Raw genomic sequence first — 23,841 nt, 5'->3', positions numbered from 1 at the left:
GCGTGGAAGCCGGCCTGCCTTTTGCAGACCTGGATCCAGGAAGTGGGGATGGGGTGGGGGATGTGGGGGGAGCCTCTCTCTGCACCGTCAGCTTCCTGTCCCCCCAGATAGTCCCCGGCAGAGGTCATGCAGGCAGGTACCTCTCCTGTCTTAAAACCACCACCACCACAACCGCAAAACTCCTTCTGATCTCACGTCCCAGCTGTCGCCCGGCTTTTCTGTGCTTCTTGCAGCAAAAGTCCTTCCAGTCCCCTCCAGACATCGGCTATCTAGGCCCTCCAGGTGGTCTGTCTCACCCGACAGAAGATGCTGAATCCCAGGCCCCCAGGAACCGGTCTTCAGCCTTGCCCCACTTGCCAAAGTTGCAGGATTTCTAGGCCAGCTTGCTGCTCCTAGCAGGGCTGCCCTCTCTCCTCCTTTCTTGCCTGCACTCTGGAGCTCCAGTTCCCGGGACGCCCCTGTTCCTCCAGCCTCTCCCGATGGGCCGAGGGGCTGCATGTGGTGCTCGGCTCAGTACCGTCTGCACCCCCACCCCTGGTCTCTAGGCGGCCCGCCTCTGATGACGTCTCCAGTGTGGAGCTGGAGCCCAGCCTCCTCCCACCTCTGAGCTCTATCCCTCCTGAATTCTGCTCCCCGACAGACAGGAGACATCCTCAAGGGGACGCGTCCAAAATGCCACTTCAGACTTCCCCTGGCCACCCCTCTGGTGCCCTCGACCATCTCTGCCACAGCGTCTCTGTCTCCCCAGGTGTTCAGGCTAGAACTTCAGGACATGCCCAGGGTTCCTCTGTCTCACCGCTACTTCACATCTCCCTGAAAATCTTACTGCCTTTGCCTTGAGTGTGAGCTCAAAATTTGGCCACCTCCCCACACCCCGCGTACTGCCAACTCTGAGCCACCAGCATCCCTCACCTGGACCCCAGCATCACCTCCCAGCTACATCCTCACAGTCCACTCCCCACACAGCAGCCCGACCCCCACTCTAGAGCCTGGCCTGATGTTGTCACTGCTCTGCCCAAAACTCCTTCCTGTTGGTTCCCAGTCTCCTTCACAGTAAAATCTCGCATGGCTTCTCTGACCCTGTTTACCCTGCTCCCTCTCTCAGCCCAGCCAACCTTCCTCAGCACTTCCTTAAGAAATCTGCCTCTGGGCCGCTGTGTGGGCTCTTCCCTGTGCCTGAATGCTCTTCCCCACGTATCCACCTGCTCCCCTCTCCTCCTTCAAGTAGTCACTGAACATCGCCTTTCCAGGAGTGCCCCTGCCCTGACCTCTCTCCCCTTCTCCTTCCTGTCTGTCTCCCTGACCCCGAGGCTCATAGCGCTTCCCAGCATATCACCCTCCGTACATATGACCTGAATTGCTCACTCCTTATCACCCTCCCCCCAACACACACTGGAATGTAGGCTCCCAGAGTTTTGTTGCTTTCTGTTAACTGGGGCTTCTGCAAGCACCTGGCACCTCGGAGGCATGCCAGGAACATGGAATAAATCGCCGAGCCCCAGAGGGTGGGTGGAGGGGCCCTACCTTCACATTAATCTTCGGGGAGACCAGGGCGGATGCTTCTTTCTGCAGCCGGGACCTCAGGCCAGAACAGGTGCCCGTACCTCCCGACAGGATGATGTGGCCAAAAAGGATCTTCCAAAGGGCAGGGTTGCAGGAGCCGATGCATTCGAATGCCTTTATGTGGATGCCCAGGTCGTTCCGCTCTGTCAGGATGGACGGAACAAGGAGGAAACTTAGGGGACCAGAGGCCCAGTGGCTGCACCCCTGGGCTCCTCCCTTCCCCGGCAGGGACCAGGGAGGCGGGGGCCCCCGAGTCTCAGGCAGTTCAAGTGCAGTGGATAAACAACACCGCTGACCTCAAGGCCCTTACAGGTCCAACACAATAAAGTACGTGAACTGCCCAGCGCAGGCGTGGGGTCCGCTACTCACGACTGAAGAAATAAATGTTAACTCTTCTCGCTCATCCGGAAGACCTTGCATCCAAATGTCACCGACAGCTATTAATTTTTAATTTTAAAAAATTATTTAGATTAATTTTTATTGGGTATAGTTTCTTTACAAAGTTGTTTGTTAGTCTCTACTGTTCAGCAAAGTGAATCAGCTATATGCACACATACATCTCCTCTTTTCTGGATTTCCTTTCCATTTAGGTCACCAAGGAGCCCTGAGGAGGGTTCTCTGAGCTCTACGGTATTCCCATTAGCAGTCCACTTTATACACGGGATCAACAGTGTATGAATGTCAGCCGGTCTCCCAGTTCATCCCGCCCCCTTGGTGTCCGTGTGTTTGTTCTCTTCGTCTGTGAGTTACTAGTTTTTAACGTGTTGGCATCCGTTTCCTTATGAAAGGACTCTGCAGCCATAGGGTCTTTGCTCAGGTGGCCTTGGAAAATCACCCTGGTCCTTCCTTTCCTGACTCATCCCTCGCCTGTGTGGCCTCAGAGGCGATGAGAACAGACCCAAAGGACGTGTGCACTGTGGTCCTGTGTCTCGGAGATTGTGAGGTCCTGGGAGGGATGGCTGGTGCCTATCACTGTGTCCTCAGCTGTGATGGTACCAGCCGTGTGGCCCTGGGACAAGGACTGAAAAGTCTAACTCACAGGAGCCGTGGAGACGTGTGCACCTGCAGCTACCGTCAAAGTCACAGTTGTGCCTGCAAAGCTGCCGTCCACCTAGACCCGGAAGAGAGCTTTCATGCTGTGGGTGAGACTTCACCCAACGGCTTCTTCATTTACCCTTAAAATCTGGAGGTGTGCGCCATGTTCTAACCCTTCACCCCCTACACAGCCTGTCGGAGAACTCGGAACCTGGCTCACCTGTACTAGATAAAAACGCTGGGTCCTTACTAGGTACTCATTCTGGGGAAGTTTACTTCTCTTTTATTCCCCTTTGTCCCTTATTAATGTAACCAATTATCTCTAAGCTTTGATTTCAGGCAAGAGCTGGCTTTCCCTGACTACTTTGCAGACTTCATTTTCCCAACCAAAGGGAATTTTATACCTCATCATTTTTTTTTTTCTGTTCTCCCATGTCTGCCAGAGAGCTTTGTCAGCTCAACCTTCATTTAAAATCTCTGGATCAGCCAGATTTTTAAAGTTTCCTTCAAAATTCCATGGGTTTTGCTTCTTTGCTTTGTCTGAACATCTATATTTCGAACTATTTTGTAAGTAGGTAGAATATAAATAGTACATGATGAAAAAGACTTGCTGTCCAGGGTAGTATCTTATCACATTTGACGAATGATCTAACACTTTCCCGTAGGTTTCTTCATCGGTAAGATGAAATAATGTGAGATCTGGGAAGGCTGGAAGGGCACAACACACGCACAAATGGTCAGCAACATACGGGTGTGTTGATGTTAATTGTTGTTTAGTCACTAAGTCACGTCCAACTCTTTTGTGAGCCCCCATGGACTGTAGCCCACTAGGCTTCCCTGTTCATGGGATTCTCCAGGCAAGAATCCCGGAGTGGGTTGCCATTTCCTTCTCCAGGGGATCGTCCTGACACAGGGATCGAACCCTCATCTCCTGTATTGGCAGGTGGATTCTTTACCTGCTGACCCACCAAGGAAGTCCTGGAGACTATTTCTTAAATAGTGGTAAACCGTGTTTGGGTGCGTAATAAGTGACGGTTGATATCAGGGGACCTTTTGAAACGAGGTGTCAGCTTGCTATTATTTGCTGCTCAAGATAGAATGCCCTCCTGGCAACCCATCTCCTTCTGCCTTGCGACACGTTCATCTGCCTGTGTGTAGTTTGTCTCTGACCCCCTCCACAGACTCACCTATGAGGTCTGGCTGGAAAAGCGCTTCAGGGCAGAAAAACCTCTCCCTCCCAAGGTCTATCTCCTGGCCGTCAGGCAGCTGACACTTTTGTGGGTAGGAGGGTGAGTTGGCTTCTGCCTTCTCTTTTTCAAAGTCCAAAGCCACAAAACAATTTTTCTCTTTCAGGTCCCGCACACACTCCCGATCAGCTGTGGAAGAGACGAAAAGGGTCTGACTGTGAGCCGAGTTCACAAAAGGATTTTTTTTCTCCAGGCGCCTCCTTCTAAAGCTTCAGCTCCTTGCAGGTGGGGGGACCAGACAGAGCCATTGCAGCCGTAATTTCTATTGTCATCTCATATTCTAGTACCGGACTTCACATAGCTCAGTGTGAAGATTTTGCCTGCAATGCAGGAGACTCAGGTTCGATCCCTGGGTTGGGAAGATTCTCTGGAGAAGGGAATGGCTAACCACTGATGTATTCCTGCCTGGGAAATCCCATGGATAGAGGAGCCTTGTGGGCTACAGTCCGTGCGGTTGCAAGGAACTGGACACAACGTAGTGACTAAACAGAACTCTAGTACCTGCTGATCTGCAACACTTGCCGGGGCCAGGTCTGTGCTTGAGAAGGGTGGACTAGGGATGTTCTGAACTAAAATGCAAATGTTTGAGAAGTGTCTTCATCTTATATGCGGTGGCTTTGGGGGTTGGATAATCAAGTTCAATTTTATTATCTATTAATCTAGGAGGTGATGGTGCTCGCATCCCTACCTGCTACGAATATTGCCTCCAAACAGTTCACAGCTGCCCCTTCCTCTGGAGAACTGCCCAAGACAACAGAAGCCCCTTATTCCAGAAACATCCCACCTTCTGGACTGCTGACAACAGGTTTCAGACTCAGCTACATCTCCTGGTGTTACACTTTTATTTTTCATCCATCATCGCTTTTGAGATTGGGTCAGAGGGCTCTCCCTGCACCTGCTCACCGGGAAATCCCAGCGGTTCTTCAGCTCATGGACATCTGACCTTTACCTTGTCACTTCACCTAAACCAGGATGATGAATCTGTCACTTGGTAATGGCAGAAGTGGGAGAGGTGAAATTTGAAAGTAGACTTTTTCTTGACTTCTTTCCCTCCAACAACTGATGCTGTTGGTCACACCCTTCTCTTTCCTCGCCTCCTGGGTAACACCTTATAGTTTCCCCTTCTTTGCCTGGTTTGGGCTTTGGTGAGACAAGTATAGGTTCAAATTACCTCTTCCACCATTTACCAAGTGCCAAGCTTCCCTGATAGCTCAGTTAGTAAAGAATCTGCCTGCAATACAGGAGACCCTAGTTTGATTCCTGGATTGGGAAGATCCTCTGGAGAAGGGATAGATTGTCCACTCCAGTATTCTTGGGCTTCCCTTGTAGCTCAGCTAGTAAAGAATCCACCTGCAATTCTGGAGACCTGGTTTCGATCACTGGGTTGGGAAGATCCCCTGGAGAAGGGAAAGGAACCCACTCCAGTATTCTGGCCTGGAGAATTCCACAGACTGTATAGTCCATGGGGTTGCAAAGAGTTGGATACGACTGAGCGACTTTCACTTTCAAGCTCATTATCCTCTTAACCTTCCCTCTCCTCATCTTCAAGAGTGGGACTGATCATTCCTCACAGTACTGCTGTAAGGATGAGAGGAAGTAATGCATATTTGACTTTGCTAAGTGTGAGGTGTCAGTAAAATGTATGAGTCCATCCCAGTCGATCCTTACCACTGTCCCTTGCTTTCCTCTAATTCCCACTATTCCTCTGGGTTCCATGCTTTGCATGGTTTGGATATAGACCTCTCACCTGAGAAGACCAGAAACCACAAGGTGGGTTATAGGCTTGGTGGGAATGGGTGTCATGTAGGGTCTACAGGCTGGGAATTTAGTCCAGGAAGTGGGTGAAGAGTGGACAGGCACCTCCTTGTCTGGAGTCCTTGGGTTCCCTTCCCAGAAGTTATACCTGCTAGTCATGGGAAGTTGAAGCCATCTGACTTTCCTAAACCTATTCCTCTTGCAATGGAGGTTGTTTCTACTCAGAGTACTGAAGCATAAAGCAATGAGAGAATGTTTGCGGACTGCTTCCTTAGCCAGCTGCCTTTCACAGGGTAAGCACTCTGTAAAGCTTAGCTCGTCGGCATCAGTGTCAGCATCACCTCACCACCTTCACCACCATCATCACCGTGACCACCACCATCTGCTCCTTCATCATCACCATTACACCCGCATCACCGCCTTCATCACCGTCATAACCTCATCTTCACCATCATCCTTGTTGCCGTCATCAGTGCACTAAGTGTCCCTCAACAAAGAGAGCATTGCTTTTTAGGACCAGAATGGTGGTAAAGTAGCCTTTGCTTTACAAATTGAGGGCTGTAGGTGGAGGAAGCTAAGGAGGCTATTGGGGCCCGAAGACTGGTTTACCTGGCTGCGAAGGGCAGCGTCCTACCTGTGCTCACCAGCGAGTGCCCACTTTCTGACAGCAGACGTAGGAGGTACAAGGTTAGGTCTTGGCCCGCAATGTCCGTGTGGAAGGTTGACTGATGCAAAGGACAGCCGTCAACGATGGGCACGAAGTATGTCATTCCTTCTCCAGACTCAATCGTCATCCCTAGGCAAGAAAGCACCCTGGGATCATCATGTCACGTGCAGGGCATTGCTCGTCGGTTGTCAGGTCTGCTTGAAGACGTGGCAGAGGAGCAGCCAACTGGACGGGAAGACAAGGGATCCGAGGAGAAAACTTTCTTTCCCTGCAGGAGAGTGTGCTAGGATGGTGCCAATCTGGGTCGCTGGAGAGGAAGCCTGCAGGCTTTCTGATTAAATCAGACATTCAGGTATTAGCCTTTTCATACTGTTCATGGGGTTCTTAAGGCAAGACTACTGAAGCGGTTTGCCATTCCCTTCTGCAGGGGACCATGTCAAGGCTGTATATTGTCACCCCACTTAATTAACTTATTGCAGAGTACATCATGTGAAACGCCCAGTTAGATAAATCACAAGCTGGAATCAAGATTTCTGGGAGAAATATCAACAACCTCAGATATGCAGATGATACCACTCTAAAGGCAGAAAGCAAAATGGAACTAAAGAGCCTCTTGATGAGGGTCAAAGAGGGAAAAAAACTGGTTTAAAACTCAACATTCAAAAAACGACAATCATGGCATCTGATTCTATCACTTCATGGCAAACAGGTGGGGGAAAAGGGGAAATAGTGACAGATTTAATTTTCTTTGGCTCCAAAATCATTGTGGATGATGACTGCAGCCATGAAATTAAAAGAAGATTGCTCCTTGGAAGAAAAACTATGACAAACCTAGACAGTGTATTAAAAAGCAGAAACATTACTTTGCAGGCAAAGGTCTGTATAGTCAAAGCCATGGTTTTTCCAGTAGTCATGTATGCATGTGACAGCTGGACCATAAAGAAGGTTGAGCATGAAAGAATAGGTGTTTTCGAATTGTGATGTTGGAGAAGACTCTTGGCAGTCCCTTGGGCTGCAGGGAGATCAAACCAGTCAGTCCTAAAGGAAATAAGTCCTGAATATTCGTTGGAAGGACTGACGCTGAAGCTGACACTCCAATACTTTGGTTACCTGAGGTCAAGAGCCAACTCACTGGAAAAGACTCTGATGCTGGGAAAGATTGAGGAGAAGAAAAGAGAAGGGGATGACAGAGGATGAGATGGTTGGAAGGCATCACCGACTCAATGGACATAAGTGTGAGCAAACTCTGGGAGATGGTGAAGGACGGGGAATCCTGGTGTGCTACAGTTCACGGGGTTACAGAGAGTCAGACACGACTGAGCGACTGAACAACAACAAGGGCACGGCACCAGCGTTTTCTCATTTTAAGACTTATTAAGCCAGGAGCAGGCAACCCACTGCAGTGTTCTTGCCTGAAGAATCCCATGGACAGAGGAGCCTGGCGGGCTATAGTCCATGGGGTCACAAACAGTCAGACACTACTTAGCGACTGAGCACGCACAAACAGATCGATGAAGCAGAAGAGAGAGCACAGAGACAGACCCACACACACAGACAACTGGCTTTTAAAAAACATGCAAAGGCAATCCAATGAAGCAAGCAGAGTCTTTAAACAAATACTGTGGGGGAAATGAGACCTCTGTACACACGTAAAACTTCACTCATACTTCATACCACATACAAAAATTTACTCAAAATGGATCTAAATGGAAAACTAAAGGACAAAGTTTCTAGAAGAAAACAGCAGAAAACTTCTTGGGCTCAGCATGTATTTCTTAGATATGACATTGAAAATGAGATCCACAGAAACTAAATTGATGAATTGATCTTCCTTGAAGTTAAAAGCTTCTGCTCTTCAAAATACACCGTGAAGAGGGTGAAAAGTCAACTGGGAATAAATAGGTGCAAAACTTCTGGCTGATAAAAGACTGGTACCCAGAATACAAAAAGAATTCATAAAGCTCAAAGATAAATAAGTCAATTTAAAAAAAGTGGGCAAAACATTCGAACAGACGGAAGCAGATCTACGGATGGTAAATAAACACGTGAAAAATGCTCAGTCTGATTGGTCTTCAGGAAAATGCCAATCAAAACCACAATGAGACACCGCTGCATACCTGTTTAAAAGCAGAAATGAAAGACTGACCCCGTCAAGGGCCTTGGAGGAACCATGCCTCTCACAACGGTTGTGTGGGACCACACAAAACAGCCCATGCGTCACCACGCTGCAACTAGTTGGGCTGAGTTTTTAAAAAGTTAAACATCCCCCTACCGCATAACACAGTCACCTCCCTTCTAAGTATTTGCCCAAAAGAAATGAAAACAAGTGTCCGTGCAAATGTACACAGATGGACACCTGTACACAAATGTCCACAGAAACTGTTGATAAAAGTCCCCAACTGGAAACCTCCCAAATGTCCATTCCCAGGTGAATGGATGAAGTAGGGGCACTCGTACCAAGGAGCATTACTCGGCAGCAGCAAGGGATGAGCTGTTGATATAAACAACAGCACGACTGAATCCCCAGATAATGATTTTGATTGTAAAAAGCTGCCCAGGAAAGGGTACCCACTGCATAATGACACTTCTAGGAAACTCCAGAAGATGCAGACACATGTGTGGGGACAGGCTGGTGGTTGTCTGAGGACAGACTGGAGGAGGCAGCGTGTGGGGGTGGGAGGGACGTATTTGGGGATGGTGGATAAGTTCGTCCTCTTGACTGTGCAGGTGGGTTCAGAGTGTATCCACACCTCAAGGTGTATCCAGGTGTATCAATCATACCTCAATAAAGATGTTCAGGAAAAAGTCACTCAGTGCGGGAGGTGGGGGAGAATGTTCAACCAGGAGGGATGAAAAGGGCTCATAAGTGGCTTTTACGAATTTTTCTTTTCTTTTCTATTTGGCAACAAGGGAGTGGGCAGCCAGAGGGAAGGGCTGGGCGTGGGCATGGCCATGGGCTCCCAGGGGCAACTCACCAGCAGTGTGGCCGGAAGCATAGAGAGAAAGGACTCCTTGGTTGGCTAAATATAAGGCAGGCACACCGAAGGTCTCAAACAGGATCTGCGGGAGGCGTGGAAGCAGTCAGGGGGCGCTTTGCCTAAATTCCGTGAGCAAACGAGTTCCTCTGGCCAGAGGCACGTGACTGCCCCAGAGAGATCCAGACAGCGGGTCAGGAATGCCACTCTTCACCCCAGCCCTGCCCTGACGAGCTCCACGACACCCTGACTCCCCGTCTGCAGAATGGGCTCGCACCCTTCCCAGGTACCAAAAGGGTGAGCACCTTCTGCACTGTCTCAGGACCAACTAGAGGGCATCACGTCGTCTTGTAAGCCACCGTTTCCTCACGGTGGGGAAAACGCAGATTCCCAAAGCCTCTGAGAAGTCATTGCTGGTCTCTCCACTGAGTACACCCTTCTTTCCTCTCTCCGAGGGTGGGCAGACCCATACCGAGCAGGGTTCTTGGCCTTCCCCAGTCAATAGAAATTGATCAGAGGCCAGACGAGGCACTCAGGCAAGGCTTGATTGGGGCGGGGCCCCTGTTGCAGAAGGCGGGGTGGCAAGAACAAGTAACAGGTTCCTGGCTCCCCCTGAGTGGGGTCGGGGTGTGTCCAGGGGTGAGCAGAGGGGTGGTGTAGGTGGGTTGTCCCCCTTCGTGGTGCTGAGAGCAGGGGGCACATGCAGGGCTCTGCTTCTGCCAGCACTACCCAGTTTTTGACAGTTTTTTTTTGCTGCCAGCTCTTCAGAAGTGGCAGTTGAGTTTTTCGGTCTCTTTGTATCTTTTGGTCCGGAATTTGTCCCCAGCGCACATGCACGCAGTTATTTTTGGTGTTGTATAGTTTCTTTGCTCGAGGAGAGGTGTGTCCCAGTGCAAGCACCACAGCAAAGGCCAGGTCCCAGGGCCTCCTGTCTCCAGACGTCCTCAAAATTCCAACACTTGGACTTTAGACAACTCATTTGTCTCATCACGATGGAGCAATGAAAGCTAACAGCTACTGTGTGTCACATACAGGCCAGGCACTTAGTCCAGACATGGCTTAGTCAAGAAACCTCTCCTGGGTGCTATGTACATGGGGGAAGCAGCAAACAGGGGAGGCACAGCCTCGTGTTTACGGCCCACGGTGGCGGCCCCCTGGTGGATGTGACGTAGGATTCCCTCCCACCCCATCCACATGAGAGACCAGTGGGCAAGGACGTGAGGGAGCAGGTGGCAGAAGTGGGATGTGAGCACGGGCTGCGGGGCACGCTGGGGCACGGCCTCTGTGATCCTGGTGGGGTGAGTGAGTGAGTTTGCCGCCAGATGGCGACACTGGGGTCCACGGGCCTACAAGTCCTTCCCAAGTCTGTTCCTGCCCCTACACTCCAGAGGCAACCACTTTTGGTTTTTTCTTTTTTTTTGGCTGGGCGGGGTTGCTGCACGCTGGCTCTGGTCTGGGCGCGGGGGCTCCTCTCTAGTTTTGTGGCGGTGGTTTCTCTTGTTACAGAGCCCGGGCTCCAGGCATGTGAGCTCGGTACTTGTGGTGAACGGGCTCAGTACTTGTGGTGAATGGGCTCAGTGCTTGTGGTGAATGGGCTCAGTACTTGTGGTGAATGGGCTCAGTACTTGTGGTGAACAAGTACTTGTGGTGAACGGGCTCAGTGCTTGTGGTGAACGAGCTCAGTACTTGTGGTGAATGGGCTCAGTACTTGTGGTGAACAGGCTCAGTGCTTGTGGTGAACAAGTACTTGTGGTGAACGGGCTCAGTGCTTGTGGTGAACAGGCTCAGTGCTTGTGGTGAACGGGCTCAGTACTTGTGGTGAACGGGCTCAGTGCTTATGGTGAACAGGCTCAGTACTTGTGGTGAACAGGCTCAGTATTTGTGGTGAATGAGTACTTGTGGTGAATGGGCTCAGTACTTGTGGTGAATGGGCTCAGTGCTTGTGGTGAATGGGCTCAGTACTTGTGGTGGACAGGCTCAGTACTTGTGGTGAACAGGCTCAGTGCTTGTGGTGAATGGGCTCAGTACTTGTGGTGAACGGGTTCAGTGCTTATGGTGAACGGGTTCAGTACTTGTGGTGAATGGGCTCAGTATTTGTGGTGAATGAGTACTTGTGGTGAATGGGCTCAGTACTTGTGGTGAACGGGCTCAGTGCTTGTGGTGAACGGGCTCAGTACTTGTGGTGAACAAGTACTTGTGGTGAACGGGCTCAGTACTTGTGGTGAACGGGCTCAGGTGCCCCACGGCGTATGGAATATCCCCGGACCCAGGATCAAAGCTATGTCCCCACTGAACCCGTGATTGTGTTGGCAAGAGGATTCTTAACCACTGGCCCAGCAGGGAACTTGTATTGGTTCTTTCGATGGCGGGACTCAACATGGTGTCCCTCGGATAGATGGAAGGCAGACTTGGTCACATGCAGCTCCAAACGAGGGTCAACTGCCAGGCTGCGCCATGGGGGTGGGATGGGGGTGCACCCAGGAACAGGGTGACAGTGAGCTGGAGCTGCCGGGGACAGAGCACCGATGGCCGGCGGGGGGTCTGCCAGGTTTCAAGGGATCCTTTGAATCGGCTCATTTGACTAATGTCATGGGCTCCTGGGCATAGAAACAGACCGTAATGGTCTAGTACCCGTCTCTGAAGTGATTAGGGCAGGTGTATAGTGCCCTGGGGTGTGTGACGGGACCACAAACAGAGTGATTGGGCTGTGCGCTTAATCTGCTGCCCAAGACGGAAATTAACCAGCCTCCAGCCAAGACCCCAAGCCAGGTCAAGACAGCCTTTTTAAACAACATTATACACGGAACACACACCACTGAGGGTGTTACTCACAAAGCGTGCTTCCCTCTAAGGGGGTTATTACAGAGCAGGGTCTGGGGGCTTGATGATTTACCGAGAGAAGTGAGAACACGTGTCCAGACAAAGATTAGCCTGTCAGTCTTGCCATTCTTAGGTTCCCCCCACCTGGATCCTGGAATTTGGATCCTAGTGGAGGTGGGAGGGCAGCTTTTATGATTCAACTAGAGACCCTTCCCCTTAAAAACACGAAGACAAAAACCAGCTCCACTCCCCCTGGGCTGGCAAGAGCTTGGAAGGGTCTTCAGGGATCCTGAGGTCAAGCTCCCATTTCATGGATGAGAAAACAGAGGCCTAGGGACAAGAACCAGCATTTAGTGAGTGCTTGACGGTGCTGAGCATTGGGACACACGCTTTAGCGCGTTAACTCATTTCATTTCCATAGCGCCCCCGGGCGATACCGTCATCCTCCTCTGAGGGGACACCAGGACACCGAGAGGACCAGTCACCCACCCGAGGTCAGGGGCATTCGTGGAGCCGGGGCCCGAGCTTGGGGGTCTCAGGACGAGTCCCTGCCCTTCCCTGTATGCTGGGCTATTCCCCACACTGGTTTCTCTCCTGGGACTTGGCCCCCAGAAACCCTCTTCAGATACACATTTATTCTCAGAGGAGAACCAGTCCTGCAGTCCTCAGCCTGCTTGTCTCCAGGAGGAGCCCTGGACATCAGCTGCTGGACCGAGGGCCCAGGGAGGGGATCGGCTGGAAGGCCGGAGTGAACGGGGAGCTCGGCGCAGAGCCGCAGACGTGAAGCCCCTTGCTGGCAGGGAGGCGGCGTTCCGGGGCCTCAGTGCAGGCCCCGCGGCCGGCTGCCTCTCGTTTGTCTGCAGAAGCCTCCGCCCTCCAGCACTGCTCTGTCCTGGGCTGTGCCCACAGGTCCCCCTGCCCTGGGTGAACCGCTGGGATCTGCCCGGGGGGCTCCCGAAGGAGAGACGAGGGAGGTGGAAGGAGGCGGAGGATCGCTGACGTCCCCACTCCCTCCCTCCTGGCCCCTCTGGGAGCTGGTGCCCACGGCTGCCCGCTCAGCCCCGGGCGTGTGTCGGCTCCTGTTACCAGCCGGGAGCCCGGCACCTCTCACGTGACTGTTCTGAGACTTGGGCTCACCCGTGTATGTCGGCTCTTCAATAGACTCTCACCAGCACTACCCCATATGGGCGTCCTTTGGTTTCCTGCTGGGATCCTGATACATTTAAGGAGTAAATTCAGAGACAGTCGTGGCAGAAAGGCAGGGAGCGGATCTGGGAGTGATGAGGAAGCGCCCGAGCCAGGCTCTGTGGCGGGCGCTGCAGTTAGTATGAGGGTGGTCAACTCGCCTGGGCCACAGGGGCCAGACACTGGGTCAAACATGCCTGGGTGTGTCTGAGGGTGTTTCCGGATGAGACTGGCAGTTAAGTGCATGTGCTAAGTGCTGTGTTCAGTCGTAGCCGACCCCTACAACCCCGTGGACTGTGGCCCACCAGGCTCTCTGTCCATGAGATTTTCCAGGCAAGAATACTGGAGTGGGTTGCCATTTCCTTCTCCAGGAGATCTTCCCCACACAGGGATTGAACCTGTGTCTCTTAAGTCTCCTGTATTGGCAGGTGGGTTCTTTACCACTAGCAACACCCATAGACTGAGCAAAGCCGATTGTTCTTCCCAAAGTCAGTGACGTGAAAGCCAAAGAGTTGGTCGCTCAGTCGTGTCTGACTCTCTGCGACCCCATGGACCGTAGCCCACCAGGTTCCTCTGTCTATGACATTCCCCAGGCAAGAATACTGGAGTGGGTAGCTGTTCCCTTCTCCAGGGGAGCTTCCCCACCCAGGGATCAAACCCGGGTCTCCTTCGTTGAGGGCAGATTCTTTACTGCCTGAGCCACCAGGGGAGGTGGGTCTCATCTAATCAGATGAAGGGCTGACTAGAACAAAAGGCCTGAACTTCCCTGAAGGAGAGGGAATTCCTCCTGCCTGACTGCCTTTGAACTGGGACATCAGGTCTTTTTTTTTTTTTTTTAATATATTCCTTATTATTATTTTATTTCTTTTTGGCTGTGCGGGGTCTTCGTTGCTGCCAGGACTTCCTCTAGTTGCGGCCAGCACACGCTTCTTGTTACTGTGGCCTCTCTTGTTGTGGAGCCCAGGCTGTAGGGTTTGCAGGCTCTGTAACTGCGACTCCCGAGCTATGGAGCGCAGGCTCAGTGGTTGGAGTGCTCGGGCTTCGTTGCCCGAGGCGTGTGGAATCTTCCCAGATCAGGGATCGAACCCATGTCCCCTGCATTGGCAGGCAGAGTTTTACCACTGAGCCCTCAGGAAATCCTGGGACATCAGTTGTATGTGTGTGTGTGTGTGTGTGTGGTTTTGGACTAGAACTTTGACCGCTGGCTCTCCTGGGGTCCATCCTGCTGGCTGAAGATGCTGGGACTTGCCGGCTCCCATGACCCTCATTGACTCCTTACAATAATATGTATTTCTCCTTGTTGTTGCTGAGTCACTCAGTCATGTTCGACCCTGTGGACTGCAGCAGGCCAGGCCTCCCTGTCCTTCACCATCTCCCAGAGCTTGCTCAAACACCTGTCCATCACGTTGGTGATGCCATCCAACCATCTCATCCTCTGTCATCCCCTTCTCTTCCTGCCCTCAATGTTTCCAAGCATCAGGGTGTTTTCCAATGAGTCGGCTCTTCGCGTCAGGTGGCCAGAGGACTGGAGCTACAGCTTCAGCATCAGTCCTTCAGGTGAATATTCAGGGTTGATTTCCTTTAGGAGTGACAGGTCTAAATCCCTTGACTCTGTGTGTCTCCTCCACTGCATGTGTATCTCCTCCTGGTTCTACTTCCCTTGGGGAGCCCCGAACACAACTGTCTGGAGCAGCGTGTTCCCTCAGGGGGGAGGGATGCTTCTGTCTCTCTCTCCTCTCTCCAGCTCACAGGGGCCCCTTCGGGGCCTGGGCATTCTCGAAGCTGCTGTCTGCCATGGCAGGACTGAGGCTTGTGCCAGGTCCACGTGCCACCTGGCGTGGTCCATCTCTGTGACCCACCGTCCACATGCAGGGGAGGACTCGTCGGCGCCCTCGAGCTCCGTGTTAAATGAGGCGGAGCTCACATCTGTGCTGCAATGGACGCTGCTCCATTTCTGGGCCACGGAGGGAGACTCCTTCCTGGGCAGGTGGTGTCTTGGGCCGCTGGGCATGCCTGCTGGGTCACCACTCACCGCGGGACGCGCCGCTGAGCTCCAGGGAGCCCGAGCCAGGTGGCAGAACCTGGCTGCTTGCTTAATTAGCTCGCCGATGTCCTCATTAGGCAGCCCCTGCGGCCCCTACCCCACCTGGACCCCATGCCAGGCCTGAGGAGGACCCTGCCGTCTGCACTAGGCATGCACCCTCCTTTCCCCACCAGCCTTGATAGGCTCCATCACCCAGTTCAACCCACTTCAAGCTGGGGCAGTCCAACCAGCACACACCACCCACTCCTCGGGGCTGGGGGACAAGCCGGGGGTGAGGCCTAGAGATGGAGGAGGTCCCGGAGCTTTGAAGTCAGGCTTAGACTGGCAGGCTGGACACAGCAGGGATCAGTGATGAGAATGTACTGTGAACAGAGACCCCAGCAGTCTCGGTGTGTCCACAGGCCACTCGCTGAGTGACCTCGGCCAATGACTTCCTCGGCTCCTGGAAGCCCCAGTTTCCCTGCCTGCCCAGAGGGGCACATAAGCGCGCTGCACATAGAGTGGCTGCAGGTCTGGATGAAACCATTCAGCTTCAACAACTTACCTGTGCTCACTGGTCTGGCGAGCCCTCCGGTGGAAGCCGTCACGCTTGCTGCCGACGCCCAGGAAGTCAGGTCTCGCTGGTGTCTCTGTCTCCCCCGAGGTTGGGGAGGGACCCCCGCTGCCCGCCACCAGCCTGCTCCCTGACCCCCGAGCCCGCCGCCTGGCCTCTCACCTGTGACAGCCTCTCTTTACTGGACATGGAGTTCAAGGGCGGCTCTGTCATCAGCAGAGGGTGCTGCTCTGGGGCGACGTGGAGCACCTGGTAGAAGGAGTAGTGCCAGACCTGATGAGAGACGGGGTGCGGCCGTCAGCGCCCCGCAGCCCCCACCCCGGAGGAGGCCGGCCGAGGGCCGGGAGGACCGTAGGGCGGCCCCACAGAGAGGCCACCTCGAGAGGGCCCGCCTTGCTGGCCCTGCAGAGCAGCGTCTCAGAAATGGGTCCTCCGGCCCTAGTCGAGCCCTTGGATGCCGCAGCCCCAGCCAACAGCTGCCCGCAGCCCCGTGAGAACGGAGCCAGAACCAGCCGGCTAAGCTGCCCCCAAGTTCCTGGCCCTCGGAGACTGTGGGAGGGGACCGGGGACCACCTCTCTTTCCAGCCACTCCGTGTGGGGATGACCTGAAGCCTTGGATAGTTAACGCATCGTCCAAGGCACTGCGACCCTGTTCAACTACATATGGAGCCCTCAGTTACTGAGAGAGTGGTTCAAGTTAGCTGTGTCCATCCCATCCTTACTGCACTGGACACGGTCGGATGGCATCACAGACTCAATGGGCATGAACTTGGGCAAACTACGGGGGATCGTGAAGGGCAGGGAGGCCTGGTGTGCTGCAATCCATGGGGTCACAAGGAGTCAGACACGACTGAGTGACTGAACAACAAAAGCAGAAATACGCAGAAAATAAACTTTACCACTGTAACCTTTCTCCAAGCGTACAGTCCAGGGGCATTAAGTACATGCACACTGTGGTAGGACCATCACCTCCGTCCATCTCCAGAACTTTCTATCTCCCCGAACTGACACTCTGTCCCCAGTAAACACTAATTCTCCATCCCCTCCCCCAGCCCCTGGTCCCCAACCTCCAACTTTCTGTCTGCATGAACCTGATGACCCTCAGTCCTCGCAGAAGTGGCATCATACATTGTTTGTCCTTCTGTGACTGCCCTACTTCTCTGAGCATCGTGTCCTCACGGTTCACCCCCGTCGTAGCTGTGTCAGGATCTCCTTCCTTTTAAAGACCAGATAGTATTCCATCGCATGGAAGGGCCACACTGTGTGCATCCTGTCATTCACTGGAGGACACTTAGGTCATGTCTACCTTTTAGCTGTTGTGAATCTTACTGCTATGAGCACATGTGTACAAATATGTCTTCCTGGCCTTGCTTCCAAGTCTTTGGGGATTCACTCCAAAGGGGGATTGCTTCACTGGTGACTCAGATAGCAAAGAATCTTTCGGAGATTGATCTACAAGATACCCTAGGTTCGATCCTTGGGTTGGGAAGATTTCCTGGAGAAGGGAATGAAAACTCACTCCAGGATTCTTGCCTGGAGAATTCCATGGACAGAGGAGCCTGGCGGGCTACAGTCCACAGGGTCTCAAAGAGTCGGACACGACTGGGTGACTAACACGCTCACTTTCATGGTAATTCTAGCGTGATTTTTTGAGGAACCACCATATTGTTCTCTATAGTGACTGCAGTTTTACATTCCCACCAAGAGTGTTTGAGAATTCCAAATTTCTGACTCCTCATTCTCACCAACATTTGTCATTTGGTGGAGGGTGAGGGGTGAGGTGTTTATTTGTTTTTAAGATAATAGCCGTCTTAATAGGTGTGGAGTGTGTTTCATATTTTCTTAAATCCATTGTCTCCTTTAATTCTCACAACAGCGTTACATGGTAGGAAAAGTTAGATCCCTTTCCTACAGATTAGGAAACTGAGGACCAGAGAGCCAAATTACAGGTCCAAAATGATGCAGGTCATGCATGATGGAGATGGGATTCATGTCCAGGTTTGTAATTCTAAAGCCGTATGGTGAGTACTCTGATGTAGTATCTCCAGGGACCCAGAGCCAGGAGATGCCGGGAGAGCCCTGGATGTTGTCAGTACATCCCTTCCGAAGTGCCAGGCAGCAGGCCACCCCAGGCATTGGTGGGGGCCCTTGAGCACGTCCCACCCAACAGAAGCCGCAGCCTACCTTCTCTATGTCATCCCAGTTGGTGATGGCACCCCGAGAGATGGGGTATAAGAGGTTGAGTTTCCCTCGGTTTTTCGGAACCTCGTTTCCAATGAACCAGTCTTCCTCTTGCATTCCCACCAACAGCTTCTGAAACACACAGGCCAGGGCACGTCTGCCCTCAGCAGCATCTCCCTCGACTTGGGTCTGTGGGTGCACTGCGGACGGCGGGGAGCCCCGACGTACTGCCGGGGACCACTCTGGGTCACAGCATCACTGCTGGTAGGCTCCTCAGACCCCCACACTGTGTCAAAACACTGCTAAGGGGTTTCAGCAGATGACCTGCAAGCAGAAGGTGCACCTGGGAACCCCTGCTAGGACAGGCTCTTGCCCAATTTGTAGGTGAGGAGACTAAGGCCCCAAAGAGAGGGGCGGGAAGGAAGGAGCTCTGGAGGTGGGGGTGGGGGACGGACACACTGGCTTCTATCTTTGCTTTGGAAAGTAAGCAGGGAGTTTCCAATTTAATATAATTCGTTATTTTGGGGGAAGACAAATCTACTCTCATGCAGATTAAACCATGCATTCCATCATCTGGAAACGATCTGAGAGTCGACTATGTGTAAATCTAAGTCCACCAAGAACCAGACACCAAGAGGAGATGAACGGGACAAGGATTTTATTAGGGAACACGCCAGACGAGGAGAGACACCAGCTGCTGTCCAAGTCTGAGGCCAGGTAAGGACAGTAGGCTGGGTGGGGGACCTGGTAGACCGCCCAGTCCACAAAGGCGCTGAGGAGTCCTTGAGCCAAAGTCATTCATCAGGGTCGTTCATTCATTCGTGTCTCCCAGAGGCGGGTCTCCTGGGTGTCCCTGCCACGCCCCATTGTTGGCTACAAGTCACGTGCGGGCAGCACGGCCTTGGTGTCCCGGGGCAGGCGGGCCCTGCAGAGGGCTGTGGCGGTGTGCTGGTGCACGGGGGTCGTGCTGCGATGGCGCCAGCCTGCGATGGCGCACGCGGCAGGGATGCTACTCATCCAGCGGCCTGGTGGCGCCAGGCTGCCCTGCTGCAGCGGATTTCGGAGAGAGAGGCCCCCTCAGGGAGCACCACGGCTCCTCCGCACACAGCTCTTCCATTTCAGGAGTTTGTATTTTAGGCGGAAGAGGCCGTGAGCCTCACGCATGGAGTCCGCCCTCTCTGAGCTCCGCCTGCTTCTCTGGCCGGTGTGACAATGGCCGGCCGTCCCTGCATCTGGCAACAGTGTTGCCGGGGATCAAGTCTAGTAAGTCTGTGGCTGGGAACACATTTTATAAACTGAAAGTATCCGCTGATGCAAGGGGCAGATTTCAGCTCAGCCCAATCTTCGTGAGGAGGGAGAGGGACCAAGGATGCCTGCGGGAATGAGGAAGAGGCAGCCTCGTCCTGGTCTGACGTGGACGGTGCTCGGGTCTGACGATCGCTTTGGTTACAGTGGTTGAGTGACTCTGGGCAGAGCCTGTCCCGCCCCTCCATGGCCAGAGGTCCCCCACCAGGGGTCTCCCTGCCCTCCTGCTGCTTCACAGAAGGGCCTGGGAGGGACCATGGCGTGGTTGGCACGGTGGAGCATCCTGCCGCGTGCTGACCCCTCGTGGAGGCAGAAGCTTCACCAGGGACTCTCCCGAAGCCCGGACAGGCGGCACCGAGATGCCTCACGGAACCCGAAGACTGAGAACCCAGGAGGCTGCGGTTCCGATAGAGGGTTTGCTGCCTGATCATTCGTCTTGGTCACACGTGGCATTTTGGTGCGGAATTTTAGCTTCTTTGCAGTAATCTTGTGCTTCCCCAGGTATGTGACCTACATTCTTTTTCTCACTGAACCTCTTTGTAGAGCAAACAGGTATTATGTCCTCCCTGGGGCTGTAGAATGTTGTTCTATGGGCCAATGTAAATTTTCTTTCTTTCTTTCTTTCTTTTTTTTTTTAGGATTTAGGCTATTTCTTTATTTCTTTCTTTTAGTTAGGGGATAATTATTTTACAGTATTGTGATGGTTTTTGCCATACATCAAGATGAATCAGTGTGAGTTATACACATAACCCCTCCCTCTTGAACCCCTCTTCCCACCCCTTTAGGTTCAATGTTAAGTTTGACCTTTCCGGACAAATGATCACACCTGTTGGGGCAAGAGATGTCACACCAAGGGTTTCAAGCAGAGGGCCTGAGTACAGAGGGGTGGTTACACCGTGCTGGGAGTTTGAACGAAAAGGCAGACAGTAGGACGTCCTGGAGGCCGCTTTGCTGTGGGAAGAACCAGGCAGTGGGTTTGCAGAACAAGGGCTCAGAGGAGGCCCCTCAGGGCTGGGAGGGGCCCTCTCGGGTTACAGGGCGATCCACGGATGGAGAGGGAGGATGAGGACTGCCTGCTGCTCGGGGGTGGCGGGGCTGAACAGGGAGGGAAAACAGGAAGCCTGCCCCCTCCTGCCACCTTCTGCAGGCTTTGGTGCCTCCTACTTGCAGAACCTCTCAGGGGCCAGTTGGTAGAGGAGCCCCAGCCCCAGCATCACGGAACAGAGGGTTGAATGGCAGCCTCTGAGATAGGTCCACATGTAGCCCCCAGAACCCACGCGAGTGCGACCTTGTTCAGAAACAGGGGCTTTGCTGATGTGACTCATTTAGGGATCTGGAATGCGGCTGGATTTAGGGCAGGCCCAAGACCCAGTGGCAAGTGTCCTTACGCGTGAGAAGGGAGGGGAGAGTGGGCGGAAAAAGGGAAGGAGGAGAGAGAAGCCACGGGACGATGGAGGCAGAGGCCGCAGAGATCCAGCCTCAGGCCCGTGAACGCCACCGGAAGCGGGAAGACGCCGGGAGGACCCTCCCCCAGACCCTGGAGAGTGTGGCCTCGACACGCTGTCACCTGCCGTATAAGTGAACAGAGGGTGTCGCAGCCAATAAGCCCTCAGCGGACTCGGGATGGAGAAAAGCAGATGCTAGCCCCAGACAGCTGAAAGTGCTAGTCTGAAAGTGCTCAGTCATGTCCGACTCTTTGTGACCCCATGAGAGGTAACCCCCCAGGCTCCTCTGTCCACGGGATTCTCCAGGCAAGGATACTGGAGTGGGTTGCCATTTCTTCCTCCAGGGGATCTTTCTGACCCAGGGATCGAACCCAGGTCTTTGCATTGCAGGCAGATTCTTTACCGTCTGAGCCACCAGGGAAGTCCAAGAATACTGGAGTGGGTAGCTTATCCCTTCTCCAGGGAATCTTCCCGGCCCAGGGATTAAACCGCGTCTCTACATTGGTAGGCGGGCTCTTTACCAGCTGAACCAGACAGTCGAAGTGCACATCAAAGGAATGATTCCAACAAGCCCAGACTTTTGCCTCTTCCCATATACAGAAGACTGCTAAATTTATTGACTTAAGATATGTGCTTTTCCTTAACTAACAGCAAACTTTTGATGTACCGACTACCTGGTTTTCATCACAAAAACCCCTATATGCCCTGGCTCCTCCCTTAGCCCTCGGAGCAGATGCTCAGAGCGATCTGAGAGCCTGTCTACTGGACCAAAGTCCTCAGCAAATCCACCGAACAAAACAGAATTCTCAGCTTTCAGGCTGTGCCAGTTTGTCTCTTTGCTTCCATCAACAACACCTTGATTCTGGACCTGGGGTTCCAGAATCAGGAGGGTCCGACGGTTTGCTGTTTCGGCACCAAAATAGCGGCCCTCGGTCGTGGCCGCCCCAGGGCACTAACCCAGCAGCAGTGACAACATATGAAATATAAGCCTCCCTCCTCCATGCACCCCCAGCTAACTCCCACTCCCCACTCCCAACTATTGAGTAGATAAACCCCTAAAAAGCAGGGTGGGCGAGGGGGGAGGTAAATGCATTTTCATCCTCTCGAGGCTGGTGGGGAATTATTCAGAGATAGTTCCGTTTCCGAGAAAGAGTGGACAGCAGAGGGGGCTCAAAGGCCCCAAACCTCTGGGAGGCAGGAGCCAGGGGAGGCCGCGGGCCTAGCCCCTGCTTCTGGGGACGCGGCAGGGGGAGGGCAGGGGCTGACGGACAGTCTGCTCCTTCCTGGCTGTGACTGACAGCCATCATGGTGGCCGGAGCTCTGCCTGCGACTGTGCGTTGGGAGGGGCCTGGAGGGGTGTCGGGACCCCTCTCTCACCCAGCTGAGCTGTGGCAAGTGGATTAAGCAAGGCTCTCGCAGCCTTCTCTTAGCTCCAGCGTTCACGCCGCCCCAGACTCCAGAGCCTACGGGACCGGAGGTCAGCCGCCTCCACTAGCAACAAAGGCTAGATGTGGGGAGCTTGGGCGGCTCTTCCGGGAGGTCGAGTGCCTCAGTCTCCAAGGAATCCTGCACCCCCGACAGGTTGCCCTGCCTCTGACTTGTGGCAGCCCCCTGCCTCCTCCCGCCCCCGCCCTTCCTCTCTCTGCTTCTTGGATGCACAGGACGGGCCCACCTGGCTCCAGGGGACACGGCTGGAGGGGCAGCCAGGAGACACAGAAGGAGGGAGGGGATGGCCTCAGAGAGAAGGGGCTCAGACCGGGCAAGGCTGGTACTTCCTTTCCACCCGCAAGAGAGCACACCTTTCATTACTGCTTAAAGCATTTGTCAGTTGAACTGCGTGCCCTCCCAGCAAACCCTGTGTTGAAGCCCTGACCTCAGAGTGTGGCTGTATCGGGAGCCGGGCCCTTAAAGAGGTGGAGAGGGAGGTGGGAGGGGGGATCGGGATGGGGAATACATGTAAATCCATGACTGATTCATGTCAATGTATGACAAAAACCACTACAATACTGTAAAGTAATTAGCCTCCAACTAATAAAAATAAAGGGGAAAAAAAAAAGAGGTGATTATGGTAAAATGAGGTCATGAGGGTGGGGCCCTAGACCCACAGGACTGCTGTCCTTATAAGAGGAGGAGGTCAGGACACAGACACACACAGAGGGACGGCCCTGTGAGGATGTGGGGAGGAGATAGCCACCTCCACGCCCAGGAGAGAGGCCTCAGGAGGACCAGTCCCACCCACACCTGGGTCTCGGATTCCAGCCTCTAGGCCTGGAGAGAATAACTGTGTGCTGTTCTAGCTGCCCCAGCTGTGGGCCTTTGTCCCAGCAGCTCAAGCAAAGCAACATGTAGCATTCTCGAGCCAGGTCCTCTTGGTGGGAGATCTTAAGACAAGGCTCAAGGCCCTTTGCATCTTAGCTGGGGAGGGGCTGCGGCCCCCAGGGAGGACGCCCGGCACTCACCTCGTGGCGCAGTTTCCCGAGGATGGTGGGAAACACGGCCAGGGGCGCCTCTGTCCCCGCGAAGCCCACCTTGCTGAAGCCCGAGCCGTAGTCGCAGATGAGGGGCACATTCATGGTGCCGCGTGTGAACCAGCTGCAGGGAAGACAGAGGGTGCAGCTGTCTGTGCCCACCCGAGGGGCAGCTGCAGTGCCAGGTCGGACCTCGGCTCTGGGCCCCCAGAGCTGGGCCTGCCTGCGGGGTGAGCTGCCATCTGCATGCGCTGGGCAGTTTGCTGGAGCGGCCGGGCTCTGAAATGACCACCTGCACTGGCTGCCTGGAGCCGTGGGGCTTTTGCCGGGTGCAGCCCGTGACCTGCCTCACTGGGGTCTCCTGAAACAGCCCCTTCACCGTTCTCCCAACCAGGGGGTTTGGCCAGGGGGCCCTGGGAGGTACGGTGGCCCTGGTGGTCTGCATGTTGGTGTCATGGCCAGACCCCCAACCTCTCTCCTGGGAGGCCTCCCACACCTCCTGGCCCCAGGTCAAAATCAATCCCTCCCCTCCACTTGGCTTCTAGACAACTTCTTCCAGGTTTTGGCAAGTTTGGAAAACATGAGAAGGATAAAGAAG

At 53.6% G+C, this 23,841-nt stretch overlaps 1 protein-coding gene across 1 annotated transcript; it reads right to left on the bottom strand.

Annotated features, from left to right (window-relative positions):
- Positions 1 to 392: 392 nt before the first annotated feature.
- Positions 393 to 23,348, bottom strand: LOC133040845 (actin). The gene is made up of 7 exons (XM_061121059.1): positions 23,235 to 23,348; positions 16,007 to 16,117; positions 9,243 to 9,327; positions 6,235 to 6,396; positions 3,786 to 3,974; positions 1,525 to 1,706; positions 393 to 626 (listed from the first exon to the last, which is right to left on the bottom strand). The coding sequence occupies exons 1-7, from the start codon at positions 23,346 to 23,348 to the stop codon at positions 393 to 395; spliced, it is 1,077 nt and encodes a 358-aa protein (XP_060977042.1).
- Between the last annotated feature and the right edge of the window lie 493 nt (positions 23,349 to 23,841).

This window comes from Dama dama, chromosome 2 (assembly GCF_033118175.1).
Source record: "Dama dama isolate Ldn47 chromosome 2, ASM3311817v1, whole genome shotgun sequence".
NCBI lineage: Eukaryota > Metazoa > Chordata > Mammalia > Artiodactyla > Cervidae > Dama > Dama dama.
This window is presented reverse-complemented; position numbering and strand designations above follow the sequence as displayed.

Excerpts from the sequence above, each read along its gene's own strand:
- LOC133040845 (XM_061121059.1), bottom strand. The coding sequence starts at position 23,348 with ATGAATGTGCCCCTCATCTGCGACTACGGCTCGGGCTTCAGCAAGGTG. Across the intron at positions 1,707-3,785 it reads TTTCCAGCCAGACCTCATAG|AGCGGAACGACCTGGGCATC; the intron begins GTGAGTCTGTGG and ends CCATCCTGACAG. Across the intron at positions 627-1,524 it reads CCCCGAAGATTAATGTGAAG|AATTCAGGAGGGATAGAGCT; the intron begins GTAGGGCCCCTC and ends GTCGGGGAGCAG.